At 39.6% G+C, this 21,234-nt stretch overlaps 1 protein-coding gene across 1 annotated transcript in view; it reads right to left on the reverse strand.

Annotated features, from left to right (window-relative positions):
- LOC122647343 overlaps positions 1-21,234 on the reverse strand; it is an 81,758-nt gene continuing 60,524 nt past the window's right edge. The window contains exons 16-17 of the mRNA XM_043840772.1: positions 14,424-14,578; positions 1-141 (exon numbers count right to left, since the gene is read on the reverse strand). Of these exons, the coding sequence (XP_043696707.1) occupies positions 82-141; positions 14,424-14,578 (215 nt within the window). The 3' untranslated portion in view covers positions 1-81. The remainder of the gene's footprint in view (positions 142-14,423; positions 14,579-21,234) is intronic.

A 21,234-nucleotide genomic window follows, 5' to 3' on the forward strand; every position in this document is an offset into this window, starting at 1 on the left:
ATATTCAGATTTCTTCAAATCACATTTTAAAGATCCAGGAAATATTACATAATGACCAATATTTTTCTCCTAAGAGCATATTTAGTGTTTCCAACCGCTTGAATGGCCACCGTCCATATATGGTTCGAGAAATCCTATGAACTGAAACAAAACAGGGTTATAGTCAAAATTAATAGTTCCAACAGTTACAATCAAGAAATGATTCTAATATCATATACAGCAAATCCAATCTCAGAAACCAAGCAATCAGCGGGATGATTCTAATGAACATCAACAGAGGTAGTGTTTTCCTTGGGTAATAAGCTATGATGCACAGAGACAGACATGAGAGCCAGACACGGCAACCACTTAAAATCTAGAAATGAGGATGAATGATATACCACATAAAATTTAGATATACCATACATGTGAATCTGAATGTGGTACGTGTATATATTTGTGTTAATATGTATGATAGCATTTTTCATGATTTATAAAGCTTTTTTTTTTTTTTTTTTTTTAAAAACACAAAAGGGGAAATTGACCAGATCTACTAGCTAAGGAAATTAATTACAAGTTTAGTTGGTTTCAAATCTGTTTTACATTCACTAGTATCAAATTTAAAAAGATTTACTTAATCCCTCAAAAGTTGTTATTACTTATGAGTACAAATTTGAAACTTGTGAATATAAAACAAATTTGACACCAACTAAACTAGTAATTAATTTCCATAACTAGTAGATCGGGGCAATTTTCCCCTAAAAAAAACTATAGTTTCCTTTCAAAATAACCCTGCTATGTTTTAATTTTTTTTGTAAAACTGCTTCTCCATGCCTATCCCAAAAAAATTGTCTTCTCCATTCTATTCTTTCTCTTCCTGTCCTGCCCTCTTGCAGAATATCATTACCCAAACCTTGCAAACAGAGAACAGAGTACAATTGAAAGAATTTTCACTTTCTAGGGTATAGTTGAAACATTCTATAGGAGAGAATCTGATATCATAGGTGAACTTTAGGGAGGTAATTGCATAATGAAATTGAACTCTAATTTAAAACTATTAACTGAACACCATAAAACATAGATGACTCTTAAAAGACCAAACCCTGTAACTAATATTTTAATGGTCCTTGACAACTAAAAGACCTTGACAGGACTCAAAAACCTTCATATGCTTTTAGAAAGGAAAACCTAAACAAGTGATCGAAGTAGAGTCGGTACATTACAACTATAATACAAGATCATCAGATTTTGGGTCTAGGCACATTGGCATGTAAGGGATTGGTCACCTTGAACCTCAAGGGGCACCTTGTTGCCTTAACAGTTGATACCATGATCATTTGTTCAATGACCCTCAATGTCCAAAGTTTACGTTACACGGCCACTTTAAAGTACCTGATTATATCAAAGAGTTTCGGATATGAAAACCATTGTGTGATGTATGTTTGGGTGTACTAACATGTGTGTTAATGTGCTAAAAGTTTGATGTTACCCAGGCATTTGAGGTGGAATCATTGAAGACAAAGATGGCATGTTGATTGGAAGAAGAACTGCTGAGGACAAACTTCCACGAGCTGAAGTCGGTCATCCATGGTGTTGAAAGATTGAAGAGCTGAGAGTTACATCAAGTTGGAGAATCATTCAAGATAAAGAATTAGGATTGAACATAATTTGTTTATCTTTTTAATCCTAATGTACATGACCCGCAAGATGAGAAAAGTCCAAAGAAAAGGACATCAAAAAGACCTAAATTGATAAAACCAAGAAACTAGGTGATTGTGACTTTAAGTTATTGATCACGGTCTTCCATGAGAAGTGACAGATAACCATGCTTAAATGAGGAAATAAAAATATTCTAAGTCATCTCGGACAGACAACCGTGTTTAAAAGAATGAGTCCGCAGAAGGTCCTGACAGTTTTCCATGAAAAGCTTCCATATATGCCCAAAAGCGATTACACTAAGTCATCTCAGGATGGACGCTCGTGTGGTATTCCGTGACCAGCTTCCATTTGAACCAACTGTTAGTCTTGAGTCCTTGCAGCCATGGTCTTCCGTGTGATAGAATTTAATGTTGCATGGTAAAGCTTTATTGAGCTTTGACTAATCATTAATGAACCACTTGGACTCTAACCACTTGTGTGGGATTCCTAGACATTTTTACTGATGTTAACGAGTTCCAACAACTAGTTTTACTTAGTAAATATAATTTAATATTGGAGACCAAATAAATTTAATACTTCCAACAAATTTAGAATATAAGTGGGCCTCCAACAGCTAGTTTTCTTGGAAATGTAAAGATGATTCAAACCATTTGAATGGGAAACGTAGCTAGACTCCAACAACTAGTTTGTTGACCCCAACATTTAGTTTATAGCCTATAAATAGGTAGAGTTATTTGATGTCGAGATATCAAGCATACAAGAAATGAAGCCAAGCAAAATCGATATATCATCTTAAGCAAGGTTGTGAACTGAGCTATAGCGTCTACATCATCTTGAGAAGAGCTGTGTGCAGAGCTAGTCATCTTGAAAGAGCTGTGAACTAGGCTGTATTGTCTACTACATCTTGTAAAGAGAATCTTGTGTTGATTAACTGAGCCGAAAAAAGTGTAGTCACTGACATGAAAAAAGAAGCCATTTTGCTATAAATTTGAGCTTGCGTAGCTCATCTCGTATACCTTGTGTACTTGAGAAAGAAAATCTTTGACCTGTATGGTCATAGGCTCTGGTCATCAATCCGAGGGATAGTGATTGAGTGGAGAAGGGCTTGGTTCCTACCAGAAAGGAATCTGATAGTGGATTAAATACTCTCTCTCTCTCTCTCTCTCTCTCTCTCTCTCTCTCTCTCGCATACACTTTATTTTAAGCACTTGATAACATCTTCCATGGCACTTAATGTGCTTCTTGTTTATTTGTTTTCTCTTGCTTGCCATTGTGAGATTATTGGAATGTTTTTGGGTGCTCGTTATATTTTATTTATGTTAACAAGAAAGAATAGAGCTCAATGCTTGGATATTTTAATGAACATCCAAACCCCTTTATTTATAATAGAAGAGGGGAGAGAAAAATTATAGAATTGACCCAACATTGTTCATCGACACTGTTCACATGAACAGTGTCACAGCCCTAATTACAATTCTACCCTTCCTCAAAATACTCCCACTTATTCTAACACTCCCCCTCAAGTTGGAGCATAAATATCAAACATGCCCAACTTGACTAAAATAGGATGAAAGACTTTCCCACTCAACCCTTTAGTGAACACATTAGCCAGTTGATCAGTAGACCTTACAAAAGGAATATAGATCAGTCCTTCTTCCAGCTTCTCTCTGATGAAATGCCTATCAACCTCCACATGCTTGGTACGATCATGCTAAATCGGATTGTGAGCACTGCTAATAGCTGCCTTGTTGTCACAATATAACATTATAGGGAGACAGGAACACCAAGATCTTGTAAAAAACCTCTAAGCCATAACAGCTCACAAATGCTTTATGCCATAGAACAAAATTCTGCTTCAGTACTGGACCTTGCTACCATGTTTTGTTTCTTGCTACACCAAATGGCAAGATTTCCACCTACAAAGGAGCAATAACCAGATATGGACACTCTATCAGAAGATCCAGACCAATCAGCATTGGTATACGCTTCAACACGTAGATGGTCATGAGTAGATAAGAGAGTTCATTTTCCCGGGGCTGACTTCAAATAACGAAGAATACGAAGAACATCCATATGATAGGAATAAGGATCATGCATGAGCTGACTTACCAAACTCATGGCAATGGCTATGTCTAGCTGTGTGTGAGAGAGGTAAATAAGTTTCCCCACCAACCGCTGGTAATGACCTTTGTCAACCAATTCACCCTCTTTTTCCTGGGTCTTGTAGTAGCCTCCATAGGTGTATCGGCAGGGTGACATCCTAACATCCCGGTCTTAGATAATAGATCAAGGATATACTTCCTTTGAGAAAAAAAGATGCCCTTTGAAGATCGTGCAACCTCTATCCCTAGAAAGTACTTCAGCTTTTCAAGATCCTTTATTTCATATTCACGGCCAATCATTCCCTATCACCACAATATCTTCATTCATCCACATAGACTATGAGAATGGTTACTTTATCACCATTCATTTTGATAAACAGAGTATGGTCAGCATTACTCTACTTATATCCCACAAAAACCATAGCATTATGAAATCTTCCAAACCAGACACGAGGTGATTGATTTACCTCATATAAAGTACGCTTCAACTTACATACCTTGCCGCTGGTTTTGTCACATGAGAACCCAGGTAGAATGTCCATATATACCTCCTCTTCAAGCTCTCCATGAAGAAGGCGTTCTTCACATCCAACCGTTGTAAATCCCATCCCAGATTTAAAGCACAATATAGTAACATTGACAATATTTAGTTTAGCAACAGGTGCAAAGGTCTCCTGGTAGTAAATCCCAAATGTCTGAGTGAACCCCTTTGCCATCAACCGTGGCTTGTATCAATTTACAGTGCCATCAACCTTCTGTTTCACCATAAAAACACCCATTTACATCCAACTGGTCTTTTCCCTGTAGAAAGAACCACAAGATACCATATATCATTTTTTTACAAGGTTCCTATTTCTTCCATCATTGTTACCTTCCACTTTCCATCTGCAAGAGCTTCCTGCCAATTCTAGAGAATACAAATAGAAGAAAGGGAAGAAACAAAAGCACAAAAATATGGAGAAAAGGAAATTATAGGAGACAACATGAGATATAGGATGTTGAGTACAAGCCCTAGTAACTTTGCGACAAGCAATAGGCAACTCATGAGAAGAGGTTTTACCTCAAGTGGGAAGATGATCAGGATCCTGAGTAGGCAACTGAATGGGTATTGGTGCTGCAATGGATGGAAGCTGCTTGTATTTGGAACATCCTCTGTGAAATGTTTTGAGATTGGAGTCATTAATTGTCTTCTAAAATTCTCAAATGATCTTCTAGACTGGAGTAAGCTCCCTCTAAACAGGAACTGTGTCATTACCAGTATCCAAGGTCTCCCCCCTATGTGGAATCCTCTTCATTAGATGGTATGTGAGGGACATGAGTGGGTTCAGGCTGGTTATACACAGGAGCCTAAAGAGAGAGAGGGGCCCCAAGAGTCAACACCTCTTCATTGGAATTCTCCCCCTGAAGAGGTGTAGTGGGATAATAGGAAAGGGTTTCATGGAAAATGACACCCAAACTCACCATGGTATGACGGATGGGTGGATGACAACTATTAAAATGTATGTGGTGGGTCCAATACAGAGTCTCGGGATTAGCGCCAGGGTCTAATCCCAAGACTCCTTTTAGGCTCCACCGTGAGGCAATCTTGTCCTTTTCCCCTTCCATAATCCCTATATTTTGTATTCCCTTTTCTCCCTTGAGTAATATGATACACTTGGCTGCAACTCTTTTCTTTTCTTCTTCTTCTCTTCTCTTCTCCCCCTTTCTCTGATTTTGCAGGTTAACATGGTATCAGAGGTGACTCCTTAGGCCTGGTACAAATCTGCACAAGTCTCTCTAGTCTCTCTTCTCTTTTTTTTTTTTTTTTTTCTGTTTCTTTACCCTCTGCAATTTCTGGTTAACCCAACTAGAGGTTCACAACCTTAAAGGGGGGAATCAACCCTGCAATTTTGTTGGTGTTTGTTGGTTGCCGATTGGGGTGCACATGATGTAAATCTGCTATTATCTAATTCAAAGCAGATTTGTGAATTGTTCGTGATGATGCTTATGGTTGTGTGATTGGCAATCAATTGCCATAGGTGCTGATTTGATGAGTTTGAAGATTCAATTCATGGGACAGCAATCCTATCATGTTTTCCTACAGTAGTGGCTGGAGTTTGATGATTTGATTGGCGGCAGCAGCTATATTGGTGTGATTCGATTGGTGACAGAAACTGTATTGGTGTTCGTTGAACTGTGTTTGGTGTTTGTTTAAGTATTTTCTCTTTATTGGCAGTTGAGTGCCATATTATTTGTTGACGTGTTTTGAGTTTTTGGGCCTTTCGTTAACAGGACACCATGGGTGATGATGATAAGAGCAGTGCAATGGTTACTGAGGTGGTGTCCTCTTCTTCCATCGAATCATGGAGAAGAAGCTTGATGGTAATACCAATTTTCAACGATGGTGAAAAATTGTGAAGCTTGTTCTGACTGGTCGAAATCAGCCAATAGACCTACTCCACCAGAGGATGCAACATGGGAAACTGTTGATGCTAGAATTCTAAGTCAGATGTTGAACTCGATGGAGAATCATGTTGTGGATTTTGTTACTCACATTGACACTGTGAAAGATTTATGGGACTACTTGGGGGTACTCTATTCTAGTCAGAATAATTTGTCAAGAATCTATGAATTATCCCAGGTGTTTAATGGAACTGAAAGAAAAGGTCGCTCCATCACGCAGTACTTCGCTGACTTTAAGCGAGAATGTATGAAGAATTAAATGCCCTCCTCCCTATTTCGTCGGATGTGAAGCAGATGCAAGTTCAAAGAGAAAAATTGGCTGTTATGGGATTTTTGGGAGGACTTAGGCAGGAGTACGAGTCTGTTAGATCACAAATTTTGGGTAGTGAGAATATTGCCTCTCTCACAGATACGCTTGCTTGTGTCCTTCGCGTATCTCGTGAGAGTTCTCGTGACTCCTCACCAGCAGTTGATAGATCCGCTCTAGTTCCACAAACTGGGGCTGGTAGTGGTAACCGTGGAGATGGTGGTTACTGTGGGGGAAGTCGTGGATGTGGGATTGGTTGTGTAGGTAGTCGTGGAGGTGGACGGGGTCCAAATCAATCATGTAACAGCCAAGGTTATGGGCAGTCTAATGCCACTTCTAATGGTTCGGGTGTTGTCTAGACTTGTCATCATTGTGGTCAGCCTGGCCACATTCAAAAATTTTGTTGGAAACTTCATCGGAAGCTTGGACAGCAACAATTTGCCAACTTTGCTGCTAGTGATGATTCAGCTCGTCAATCCCAACCTTCTGAGGGTAAGGTGATTGTTATGTCTGACAAAGAGTATTCTCATTACAACCAATTCCAGATTTCATAGCCTATTTCTTCCACTACTACTTTGGTTAACACAGGTAATGCCATCGCATGACTTCTATAACATCCCATCCCTGGATCATTGATTCAGGGGCATCCGATCACATGTCTGGAATGACAGGTGTTTTTTCCTCTTTGTCCCCATCCACATCTTACCATAGCTGATAGGTCTTTAGCAAAGGTTAAGGGCAGTGGTATTGTACACCCTAATTCTTCATTGTCCCTATCATCAGGTCTCTACCTTCCATATATTCCATTTAATGTCATGTCTATGAGTAAATTAACTAACACCTTTAATTGTTCAGTGACCTTCTATCCTGATTCATGTGTTTTTCAGGATCTTGCTACAAAGAAGACGATTGGTGGATGTGAGTCAGGGGGGTTGTATTTACTTGAAGCCTTACAGGCTATTGCTTGCTCCAGTGTTGCTTCTCACCATCAAATTCATTATTGGCTTGGTCATCCTTCTTTGAAAAGACTTAAGAAGTTAGATTCTAGTTTTAATTCTATTTCTAGTCTTGAGTGTAAGTCTTGTCATTTTGGGAAACTTCACCATGTGAGTTATTCCATAGAGTCAATAAGAGATCTGCATCTCCTTTTTCTTTGGTTCATTCTGATGTTTGGGGTCAGTGTCCTGTTGAATCAAATTTGGGTTTTAAGTATTTTGTCACTTTTGTTGATGATAATTCAAGGATGACTTGGTTATATTTAATGAAAAATCGGTCTGAATTATTTTCAATATTTTGTGCCTTTGTTTCTGAAATCCAAACTCAATTTGGAGTCAATGTGAAAATTCTTCGTAGTGATAATTCCAAAGAGTACTTTTCGGCTCCTTTTTCTGCTTTTATGGAAAAGCATGGTATGGTTCATCAATCTTCCTGTTCTGACAACCACAACAAAATGGTGGGACAGAAAGGAAAAATCGTCATCTAATGGAGATCACTTGTTCCATGTTGTTTGAAATGAAGGTTCCTAAACATTTCTGGACTGATGTTGTACTTACTGCATGCTATCTAATTAATCACATGCCTTCATCTATTTTGTAGGGTGCCATTCCTCACTCTTTACTGTTTCCGACTGAACCTTTGTTTGTTTTACCACCTCGTATTTTTGGGGGTGGGTGTTTTATTCGTAACCATATGCCTGGATTGTCTAAGTTAGATCTAAGAGCTATTAAATGTATGTTTCTTGGCTATTCTCGTACCCAAAAGGGGTACCATTGTTATTCCCCAACTTTGCGCAAATATTTTGTCATTGCAGATGTATCTTTCTTTGAATCCACGCCATATCATGTTGCTCCAGTAAATGCTTCTGATTTGGATGACGGTTTCTCGGTGCATATTATTCAGTCTCCTGCTCTAGCGCCACCAGCCCCTGCACAGGACTTGCTGCCCTTCCAAGTGTATATCTGTCACCACAAAGTAGCTGCTGCCATCCAGTACTCACCAAATCAGCCACGTCTTCCTCTGCTGCAGATCCTACTATCGATACCCCTCCAGTTGAGGTTGTTGTTTCTGATCTTGACATTCCAATTGCCCAAAGAAAACGTATCCCTAGTTGTACTCAGCATTCTTTCTCTAACTTTGTTACTTATTCGGCATTGTCTTCTCCATTACGTTCTAATCTATCTGTGTTGAGGCCCATCCACTTTCCAAGTCTGTGACAGAGGCATTGTTTATTCCTGGCTGGAGGACAGCTATGGAAGAAGAATTAAAGGCTTTAGAGGTGAATGATACTTGCGATTTGGTACCGTTGCTCTAAGGGAAAACTGACATTGGTTGTCGATGGGTTTATGTAGTGAAAGTGAATCCGGATGGTTCTCTTTCTTGTTTAAAGGGAAGACTTGTTGCTAAGGGCTATACACAGGTGCATGGTGTAGACTATGTCAATACCTTCTCGCCTGTTGCCAAACTTACCTCTGTTCGCATTCTGATCTCTCTTGCAACAACATTTCATTGACCTTTATTTCAGCTTGATGTCAAGAATGCATTCTTACATGGTACACTATAGGAGGAGGTCTATATGGAGCAACCACCAGGGTTTGTTGCTCAGGGGGAGTCTACACTGGTGTGTAAATTAAAAAAGTCTTTATATGGGCTGAAACAGTCCCCTCGTGCGTGGTTCGGCAAATTTATTGAAGTTGTTCTTGCCTTTTGGTCTATCAAGGTGTGGAAGTGACCACTCATTCTTTTATAGAAAGTCAAGAGAAGGGAGGATTTTTCTGATTGTGTATGTTGATGATATTATCATCACCGATGATGATTCAGCTGGTAAAGCTAAGTTGAAGTCATATCTTCCACAGAAATTCCAGACTAAAGACTTGGGGAAGTTGAAATAGTTTTTGGGAATTGAAGTGGCTCAGTCTCAGAACGGAGTGTTTCTTTCATAGCAAAAGTATATGCTAGATCTGCTCACTGAGATAGGAATGCTTGATTCTAAACCTGTTGAATCATCTATGGATCAGAATGTGAAACTTAGTGCTGAAGAAGGAGATACGCTTGATGACCCCGAGAAATATAGGAGATTGGTGGGTAAGCTGAACTACTTAACGGTTACCCGACCCGACATTGCTTTTCTAGTTAGTGTGGTGAGTCAATTCCTTTCCTCTCCTCGAACCTCACATTGGGATGCAGTTGTTCATATTCTTCGGTATCTTCAAAGGCTCCAAATAGAGGAATTGTGTATCGAGATCATGGCATAGCAGAGTTGAAGGGTTTTCAAATGCAGATTGGGCAGGATCTCCAACTGACAGGAGGTCGACTACTAGATACTGCACTTTTGTTGGAGGAAATCTGGTTTCATGGAAGAGCAAAAAGCAGAGTGTGGTGGTTCGCTCCAACGCAGAGTCAGAGTAAAGAGCTATGACACCTTTGACATGTGAGTTAATGTGGATACAATAACTATTGTCTGAATTGGGATTCAAGACTCCAGTTCCCATACATTTGTGGTGTGATAGCCGGGCATCCATTCATATTGCTTCTAATCCTATATTTCATGAGAGGACGAAGCACATTGCATTTGATTGCCATTTGTTCGAGAAAAGATGCAGATTGGATTGATTCTTCCAAGGCATGTTAGAACTGGAGAGTAGCTTGCTGATGTATTTACTAAGTCATTGGGCAATGGGAGGATTGAGTATATCTGTAACAAGCTGAGCATGATTGATATATATGCTCCAGTTTGAGGAGGAGTGTCAAAATGTATGTTGTGGGCCCAAGACAGAGTCTCAGGATTAGCGCCTGGGTCTAATCCCGAGACTCCCTTTAGGCTCCACCGTGAGGGCAATCTTATCCTTTTCCTCTTCCCTAATCCCTATATTTTGTATTCCCTTTTTTCCCTTGAGTAATATGATGCACTTGGCTGCAATTCTTTTCTTTTCTTCTTCTTCTCTTCTCTTCTTCCCCCTACTCTGATTTTTGCAGGTTAACAGTAACATTTATAAACCTTCTGGGAGGGAGAATAGCCGAAGAAAATGCACTGACGGCCACGAGATTCAAGCTTACTAGGGGGACCGAGTATCCCTAGTATAACAAACACAGCCAAAAACTCTAGGTGGAACTATAAAGGTCAAAGAGCCATTTAAAAGGGCAACAGGAGTACACGAGTCAAGAACTTGGGTAGGCAGTATTAATAAGGTATGCTGCAGTAAGGAGAACATCCCCCCAATATTGGGGTGGAACATTACGGGCAAACATAAGTACTTGAGCCACCTCTAAGAGGTGGCAATTTTTTCTTTTAGCCACTCCATTCTGGGGGTATATATCCACATAACCAATCTGGTGGAAGATCCCATGGGCAAACGTAGTTTTGGAACTGACCTGGAATTGACCTTCCATATATTCTTTGGCATCGTCACTCCTCAAAATTTTGAGAGTGGCATTGCATTGGGTCTAACCAATTTATGAAAATGCTTAAAACATGAGAAAATATCACTTTTATTATGTTTCAATTACACACAGGTACTCCTAGAGTGACACTCAATAAAAGAAACAAACCAACGATGGCTCAAAATAGAAGGTTCCCGACTAGGACCCCACACATCAGTATGAACTAGATTAAAAAGGGAAAAACTTTTTATTAAAAAGAGAATAAGTTGAATGAATCTATTTATCCAGAACACAAGCCTCACAAAAAAGGTCATCCTTATTACATTATTTAACTAATGCTGGAAATAATGAGGTAAAATTCCTAAAGGGGGGTGACATAATCGATTATGCCATTGTTGAAGTTCAGAAGAGACCAATGAAGTTTGATGAAGGGCAGATAGTGGTGGTGGTGAAGGAGGATGACCATTATCGAGCAGATACTATCCACCATGCACTTTACCCCATCCAATCATCGCCCCAGTTGCCAAATCCTTAAAAACACAGTGGGAAGGGAAAAAAGTCACTTTACAGTTCAAGTCACGAGTAAGACTACTGATGGACAGAAGGTTAGTAGTAAAATTAGGTATATGTAAAAAAGAGGATAAAGAGATAGACGAAGAGCAACTGAAAAAGCCTTGCCCAAGATAGATGGGAGAAAACAATCAGCCACCTGAGCTTTGTCTTTTCCAGAAGTGGGTGAATAGCGATAAAAGAGGCTAGAGGATCCGGTCATGTGATCAATGGCACTAGAATCTATGATCCAAGGGGTGGAGACTACTGATGCACAATGACTAGCAAATGGACTACCTGAGAGGACAAAATGGGAACCTGAAGTGGCGGATTGATTGACAAGTGTCGATGTAGTAGATACAGCGGAAGCCTGTAACATACGATGGAATGCCTGAAGTTCATCCTGAGAGAGACCAATGTTAGTAGAAGGAGCCGTGGAAACAGTCCCGTCTAGCAAGTAACTTTGGTGTGATAGGGTTTATTGTAGTGTTCACATCTCATAATCCCTTCGGAAGAATCATTAGGAGCAGATATGGGAGCAGCAGTGGCAGCAGTCTGTAGAGCAAATCAGTCAGCGATGGGAGCATGTAGCATGGCTGCCCTACGATTTTCTTCAGAAAGAACTAAAGCATAGGACTGCTCCAAGGAAGGGAATGGAACCCTGCCCAAATCCTAAACTCGAATATCTGGTCATAATCAACATTTAAACCAGCCAGGAAGTCATAAACCTGAATCTTGTCAATATGCTTGCGATATGCAGCAATATCGGTTGCATTAGTGGGCTGATAAATCTGAATAGTGGTTCAGATGTTGCCAGATTACAAAGGACAGCATAATACTTAGAGATGGAAAGGTCTTTCTGAGTGGTGACATGAATCTTCTTGTGGAGTTCATAAACTTGGGCATCGTTTCCAACCTGTCCATAAGTTTCCTTCGTAGCCAGCCAAATCTTAGCAGCAGTTTTGAGGAGCAAATAACCATTGGCCAGATCTGGTTGCATGGAGTTAAGTAAAAAAGACATGATTTGAGAGTCATTGGAGATCCATCGATCCTAACAAGGACCAGCAGTAGATGATTTCTCAGCAGTGCCAGTGATATGTCCAGTGACACCACGACCAGCAATAGTGAGATATGTAGACCTGGACAGACCTGGACCACATCAGGTAATTAATTCCATCAATTTTGATGGAGGAAGAAAAGGGAAGATACTCTTGTCGTGACTGTCCGTCAAGGCTAGAAGTAACAATAGAAGTGTCGTCAGACATTAGGGCACAATAGAAGAGAAGCAAAAAAACCAAAGCTGATGTGGCCAAGAAACAGATCAAGTGCTCCTTAGTTGATGGTGAAACACTCCTTCAAAAATCAACAACAGAAGGCCAGAAACCCTAGATCAATGTTGTCAAGGTTTTGAAAAACCCAAAATTTTGCTGATATAAACGAAGGGAAGAGACTAAAAAATAGTAGCTTGTCCAAGAAATCCCTGCTGTTCTTGTCCAAGCAATCCCTGCTGTTCTTGATCTTCTAAGAAAAAAGAGAATTGATCCTCACTAATGGAGAAGGAAGCAGTGCCTAAGGTGAAGCTTAAAAAATCGCAGGTAGGAAGTGGCACAACTGCTATCGATCTAGAATTAGGTCATCATTGAGGGGCAGCAACTAGATCCATGGATCACCTCACCATTGCTGCCCTGTAACAATGGAAGAAACCAGAGAAAAAAAGGAGAAAAAAGAAGAGGGACTTGAACCCACACTCAAACCTGTTCTAATGCCATGTCAATAGGAAAGAATAGAGCTCAATGCTTCGATGTTTTAATGAACATCCAAGCCCCTTTATTTATAATAAAAGAGGGTAGAGAAAAATTACAGAATTGACCCAACACTGTTCACTGACACTATTCATGTGAACAGTGTCACAGCTCTAATTTCAATTCTACCCTTGTTCAAAATACTCCCACTTATTCTAACAATTTAAAATTGTCACAAGCCAATTCACCCTCCCCCCCCCCCCTCTTGGGTTGTATTTGATCCTACATACATGAAGGTTCCATTGGATGACATGGGACAATCAACCAATGTAAATTCACATCATGGCCTACCCAATGGTGGTGGTAGGCCCACCATCAAGAATGAAAAGGTTAATGACAATTCTTGTAATGAATATGCATCAAGCAAAGTTTTTTGGTCCTCCCATCAAAGAAAATCCAAGAAATAGATTTCTTGACCTGCACAATCCTCACAAACTGTCTATGATGCCCTCTTTCATGAGGATCACTTGGTCCCTACTACTTCAGAGAAACTGAGTAATGGCAAACATTTGCTTCATCGGAACACTAAGCAAAAACTGGAAACCTACCACCTACTATAATGTAGTTATAAACATTTAAAATATGGACTTACTAATATGGCAACCATCTGAAATTTTTGAGTCATTCCTTGGCATATACAATCCCTTATTTCTGGATGGCCATCCAAAATTTGAAGGCTTCAAGAAGGACGTGCCAAACTTTATGGGACCTAATTCATTCGGCCATATTTAGGAAATTGTGAAAGGAAAGAAACCAGTATGCATTTGAGTGCAAATACTGGAACAGGAAGAGGGTTACTCTGAAGGCTTTTAGTTTGCTTGAGTTTTGGTGCTCCAATCTCAGAACTCAATGGACCTCAGCTATTTCAGATGGTTCACAGCTTGCATAGACTAGCAGACCACAATATCCATGGAAAACTGATTAATTTAGTACTGCCTATACAAATAATTCTGTTATGACTTAACCCAGGTTCAAAATTTTTTTTTTTTAGGCCATTTCATTGCCCCTGCCTAAAGAAGTTTCAGGGAAATTTTGGTAATTACAGTGAAATTTTAAACCTTGCACCTTATATGTCGGCAGTCGTTTCATTTCGGTTTCTTGAGAAACCAAAATATTTTGTAAATTTCGGCAAAATTTTGAACAATGGATAAACTAATCAAAAAAGGGGTAAAAAACAAAAAACAGTTAGGGGTGACTATTAATTACCTTTGAACCATCTTTAGACCACCGTGCACCATACCCTTCAGCAACCCTTATCTCGAAGGCACTCCCATATGGTTGAACAGTATGGATGTTCATCCAACAACAATGAGCTATAAAGGAACTGATGATTTCCAATGCGAGTCTGTTCTTATTGGCATCTGAAGAATAGAAAGTTAAAATTTAATGATATCACGAACAGAGCCCATTTGACCAAACTAAGTGTCATAATCCTCAATGAATTACTGTTCACAAGATCTAGTTAGGGCTGTTAAAAAATAGGTCAACTACTGAGCAGAAGGACCTGACATTTCAACATATAGGTGTTGACACATTGTATATTCATTTAGGTTTTTGGTGATTCTTAACTGTGTCTTCAAATGGGAAAAGTCTTCAAATGGGAAAAGTCTAATTAACTTATATTATCTAACCTCACTCTTTGTCCTAGATAATGTGCAGGATGATTTGAATGGAATAGTCCTTGGTTGGTCAAGCTTCTAACATGAGCTTGGTCTTCCCTATGTAACAGCAATAGGGAAGACTTGACATTTCAACATATAGGTGTTGAGGCATTGTATATTCACTTAGGTTTTTGGTGATTACTAACTGTGTTTTCAAATGGTAAAAAGTCCAATTAACTTATATTATCTAACCTCACTCTTTGTCCTTGATAATGTGCAGGATGATTTGAATGCAATAGTCCTTGGTTGGTCAAGCTTCTATCATGAGCTTGGTCTTCCCTATGTAGCAGCAAGCAAGGTTCTAAAACTCAGTCTCGACCAGGTCGAGTTTTCCGAGATCTCGAGAACTCGGCGAGACCATGTATTTTTTTTTTAATGTTTCGGTGGGCATATGGCCATTGTTGGCTCTGAAACTTTAAGGTAAGCTTGTTTTAGGCTTAATAAACATATTTAAAGGTTCAAATTGAAGAAAAAAAAACACCCAACTTGGTGTTTTGGATTTGCACCCTTGGTTGGCAGTAAAAGCCGAACCCTTAATGTAATATTACCTATTCTACACATTGTTTGAATGATATGAGACATAATTGGCAAGTAAAACAAGTACATTATGCACATAATATTGAATAATTATTAAGAAATAGTTAAAGACTTAATGTTTCTACTACAAACCACAAGATACAATTAAGTATTCACAATGCATATTACTTAGACACCCAACCTAAGTACAATGAATAATACATTAGCTATAGACATCTCACTACCCTAGTCTTCCACGTCTTAACTCCCAAGTCCCAACAATACAATACTATGACTCTATGAGTGCTAAAGAGGTCGAGATTCTTGAAATATTCGAGCTTTCACTGAGATTCTCGAAATATTCAAAATTTCGGTCGAGTTTTTTGAGATTTGACATTTTGTTGTTTCAAATCATATCTCGTCTCGACTAGCTCGAGTTTACCGAGATTTCCCAGATCTCAACAAGATTTTGAACTATGGCAACAAGTGAGTGGCAACCTCATTGGTTATCATTGGCCCTTGTGTAAGCCCAGCCCGATGCATATAGTGTTCATACACTTCAAAAAGTCCATTCTCAGCATGTGGCATGGTACAAGATCTCGGCGAGATCTCGCTATTATCTCGATTTCGGTGGATCTCGAGATAAGACCATAGTCGATACCTAAAAACTACAATATCTCGGCCTAGATCTCGCCAAATATCTCTGTCTCGAGTTGAACCAGACCAACTTAAGTGTTATAACCCCCCCCCTCCTCAGGATGAGATTTCAACCCCAAAGTCGAAATCTTGCCTCTGTTGGTCTGCTATGAAGGAAAACTCATACAAAGTGGATGTTTCGTGATTTTTTGAGGAAAATCTCACCTCCAACTAAAGATTGAAGTTTCAACATCTCTCTTGGGAGTTGTTTGCATCTCAAGAACACTTTTAGATAAAAATTCCTTCTCAAAAACAAATTTTTTTCATAAAAACATGATCTAACCTTGTTTGTTGACTATTAAATTATTATATGTTATACAGTGCCCACCGACCTATGGATTGACGGAGGCAGAAATTTTTTTTTTTCTGTTTTTAAATTATTTATTTATTTTTCTGTATAATTAAATGACTTCTTGCAAAAAAAATTTGAAAAAATATGGTTTATATTCCTTCTCAAAAACATTTTTCTGTTTTTAAATATGGTTTATGTACAGCTTCACGTGTTGTTTTTTTTTTTTTTTCAGTTAGTAAATTAATTATCTTAAGGGATAAAGATTTCTACTTGGTGGTGTTTCCTACGCCCACTCACAGGGCATCGTGAGATGACGCCTTTGCCCCCTAGGTAGAAACCCAAGTGTGCAAACCCATTGGCCGATACTTGGTGGCGTAGGAAACACCACCAAGTAGAGATCTTTTCCCCTTATTTTAATTTCTGAAATTTAAAATTTATTTTAAAATATACAGAAAAGTCCCAAAAATAGTGAAAAATATCTGTTTTGTTTTGAAAATTATTTAAAATTAATGAAAGCCTTCCTTTCCCACAGAAGAATTCCACCCCCCCCCCCCTTCTTGCATTTTCTATGGGAACAGCACGGAAGGCATTAACCACCTCTTTTTCGCCTGCCCTTTCACCTCATCCATTTGGAAATTAGCCCTGTCGTCCATTTGGCCTCGCCGTAGGAGAATCCTCCCCTTCGACTGAGAGTGGCTTTGGATGGTCATGACTTTCACAGGCGGCACTACCTGTGACACTATAGGCAAGCTTGTTTTTGGCCCCACCCTCTACCACATTTGGATGGAGAGGAACCTTAGGAGATGGAATTCCAGCTCTCGCACCTCGGGCCTGATTTGGAAAGCCATCTCTTGGGTGGTTTCCTCTAAGCTCAGTGTTTTGCCCCTCAAGGCCTTTCTTGATTCCCCAAGGAACAGGCACATTGTTGTTACCTGGGGCCCAGATAGTTCTTTGGTGCGCCCCCGTTAGTGGGTTCTGGGGCCCCCCTCCCCCCCTTGTATTTTCCCCTCCCCCACTTCCGTCTTGCCCACCACGGGCTTTGGTAATATGTTTTCTTATTCACCAAAAAAAATTGAAAGCATTGCTAATGAATTTTAATATGAAAAGTGAGAAAACTTCTTTCATCCATTACTACTTTGTATTACTTATGGTATGATTATTATGAAAAAAATTATAGAACTTATTTTTTAATTAAAAAAAAAATACAAGAGGTAAGGGGAAATAGAAAATAGCTACATGATTAATTTAGGACTTTGATATGATGTTGAATACATCAATAATGCATGTATTTGTTGATGTAACAGTGTACCAATGTTTAAAACTACTAAACAATGGTTGAAGGTGGAGGTGGAGATATAGCATGGTTGCATGGAGAGCCAAAGTCAACTAACAAGAAAAGGTCAAAATGTAACTACTGCAAAAAACTTCTAAATTCTGGAGGGACTACCAAATTAAAGCAGCATTTGGCTGGTGGATATAAGGATGTGGCCAAATGCACACTAGTTCCTTATGTAGTGCAACAGAGCATGTCTAAACACTTGAAGGGAGGAAGATTAAAGAAGGCAGAAAAGCAAAGGGCAAAGGAAGAGTTTCATGAGGCAGTCTTAGAGAGACACCCACAACCACAAGTTGATGAGTATGTACCCATGCGGAAGGATTTTGAGACACACGCAGACTGGAGACAGTACCAGAGAGTAATAGCAGGGTGACAGCTAAGATGGAAAAGGGTTAGGGCTACAGAGATGAGGAGTAGGTGGCTCTGGCTCTAGACCAACTATTTTAGATGCACGACCGGTAGGGGAGAGGAGGAAGAAGTAGAGACAAGGGGATTTGCCTTTTAGGAGAACCCAGAGTATGAAGGGAGTTGCATCCCCATTCCCACCCCCACCCTTACCCTTCAATCCCGATGATCCCATTAAGATTCTTTCACAGGATCCCCTTATATATAGTCAATAGGACACCAAACAAAGAACTATAAAACAACCATGGAGTGGTTGGAAAGAGAAAGTTGGTGATGTAATGTCCAAGTTCTTCTTCCATCATAGCATCCTAGCTGATGTTGCTCGGATGACATATTACCAGGCTATGATTGACACCGCAGGGAGCATAGTTGTCACGGCGGTTAGGCGACTCAAGGCATTGGAGAGGGTAAAAAATCAAGGCAACAAAGGTGCCGAAGTCGGCCAAAGCGCCTGGATACCTTGGCGATGCCTTGACAACTATGGCTGGGAGGGCTGGCACAGGAGTGAAGGGCCCACTCCATGGGAATTGAAGAATGTTTATTTGCCTAAGCAAAAGCATGAGCTTGATATATACATAAACTCATTAAAGCCGAAATGGGAGCACTATGGAGTCACTATTATGTGTGATCGTTGGACAGGACCCACTAGACATCTTCTTAAAGTCAGTGGTTGCATCCAAGTAGAAAAAGGATGTAGTGTACATATACAAGTTGTTGAAAGAAGTTGTGGAATTAAGGTCAGCAAATGTTGTCTAAGTAGTGACAGACAACGGGAGTAATTTTAAGAAGGCGGGAGAGATATTGATGAATAGAAAAAGCAAGAGGATGCATCTTTTCTGGACTCCATGTGTTTCCCATTGCATTGACCTCTTGCTTAAAGACATGGATATGAAATCCTTGGTAGAGAATGTGGTCGAGCGAGCAAGACAAGTGACCACATTTGTGTATAACTATTAGAATTATTATGATCCAAGAGGATCTCGGTATTAGCACTAGAGCTAATACCGAGATGGGTCCTTCTGGGGACTTTTTGGTCTTTTCTTGTGGGTAACTCTTGTGGTTATTATTTAATGAAGTGGAATTGAGAGTTCTAACCTATCGGTTAAACTCCCAAGAGTTTACAGTCTCTGTTATTCTCTTCTCTCCCTTTTCTTCTCCTCCTTTCTCTTTATCATTAAATTTACATAGTATCAGAGCTAGATCCTTAGGGCTGCTACATCACTCTTGTTCTTGCTCTCTGTTCATATTTCTTCACCTTATGTTTGGGTGATTGATCTCTGATTGTGTTGCGGTTTCTTTTCGTATTCATTTGAAGGAGGTGCAGCACCCTACGCTGCTTTATGGGATTTTCAAGAGACTAGTTCATGTTTCTTATTGAGAACTAGTCTTCTCTTTCTAGTGGTGATTGGTGATTGATATATGGATTGATAATTGCGACTTCACGTCAAGAATGAATTGTTGGGTGTTTTAAGATTTATATTGATCAGCTTTGGATCGATTTTCTGGATCAGACTTGGAACAATTTTTTGGATAGAGTTTATGCTTCATATCGATCAACCTTGTATCGATTTTCTGGGAAGGCTATTGGTCTTGTTTTTTTGTAGACTTGTTTCTCGCTTTTTCTGCTCGATTTTCTGGGCAGAATAGTTTCACGATTTCTGGGTAGACTGACTCAATTTTTTGGACAACCTGTGGCAGATTTATTTTTTTTTGGATTGTTTTTATGGTGATTATTTTTCAATCTCTTTCGATGGATGATAAGAATATGGTGACAGAAGTGATGTCTTCTTCTTCACATCGTATTGTGGAAAAGAAATTAGAAGGTGCTAACAACTTTCAGCAGTGGAAGCACATAGTTACATTGGTATTGACTGGCCGTGATCAGCTGAAGCACTTACCAGAAACAAAGACAGATGGTGATGCATCATGGGATGTCATGGATGCACGTATTTTGGGACAACTTTTGAACTGTATGGATCACTAGATAGTTGATTTGGTCACCCATATACATACTATGAAGGAACTGTGGGATTACCTGAATGTGTTGTATTCAGGTGTGAATAATCTGTCCCGTCTTTATGAACTGTCACAGGATTTTTATCGTGCTGATCAAAAGGGTCGTCAATTGACCCAATATTGTGCTGATTATAAGATGTATGAGGAGTTAAATGCAATACTCCCTATCAGTTCTCATGTAAATCAGATACAGACCCAATGGGAGCAACTCGCAGTTATGGGTTATTTGGGTAGTCTTGGAAAAGGAGTATGATTCAATTCGCTCCAATATTTTAGGTGGTGATAAGGTGCCCTCCCTTGCTGATACCTTCTCCCAGGTTCTTCATGTTTCTCGTGAGAAGTCTCATGATTCCACACCAGTTACAGGTGATAGTTCAGCCCTGGTAGCTTCTAGCCGTGGGAATGAAGTAGGACGTGGTTGTGGGAACGGAAATGTTCCAAGAAAAGCTCCTGGTTCTGCTTCTGTTGATGGTGGGCCTGTAAGGACGTGTCACCACTGTGGGAGACCAGGTTATATTCAGTGTTATTGTTGGAAGCTTCATGGCAAGCCTTTGCAACAATAGTTTGTAAACTCTGCAGCTAGCACAGAGTCTTCTGCTGCCCCATTTGAAGAGAAAGTAGTGACTATGTCTCCTGAGGATTATGCAAGATTGACTCAGCTTCAGATTTCTCAGCCCTCGTCTTCCTCCACTGCTACTTTTGTCAAGACAGGTAATGCCACTGCATCTCTCCTCTTCTAGTCCCTGGATCATTGATTCAGGTGCGGCTGATCATATGTCTAGACTTTGGAGTTTCAGGTAATTTTTCATCTCTTTGTCCTTCTAAGTCTAGTGTTACATTAGCCAATGGTTCATTAGCAAAGGTTAATGGCACTGGAATTGTTCATCCTTGTACGAATTTGTCCTTTTCAGATGTTCTTTACTAACCTTATTTCCCTTTTAATTAATTGTTTGTGAGTGAGCTAACTAATGCTTATAATTATTCCATAACTTTCTATCCTGATTCTTGTGTCTTTCAGGATCTCAAGTCAAAGAAGACGATTGGTAGGGGGCGTGAAAAAGGGGAACTGTATTTACTTGAAGACTCTCCTTCAGT

This window comes from Telopea speciosissima, unplaced genomic scaffold (genome assembly GCF_018873765.1).
Source record: "Telopea speciosissima isolate NSW1024214 ecotype Mountain lineage unplaced genomic scaffold, Tspe_v1 Tspe_v1.0029, whole genome shotgun sequence".
Classification (NCBI taxonomy): domain Eukaryota; kingdom Viridiplantae; phylum Streptophyta; class Magnoliopsida; order Proteales; family Proteaceae; genus Telopea; species Telopea speciosissima.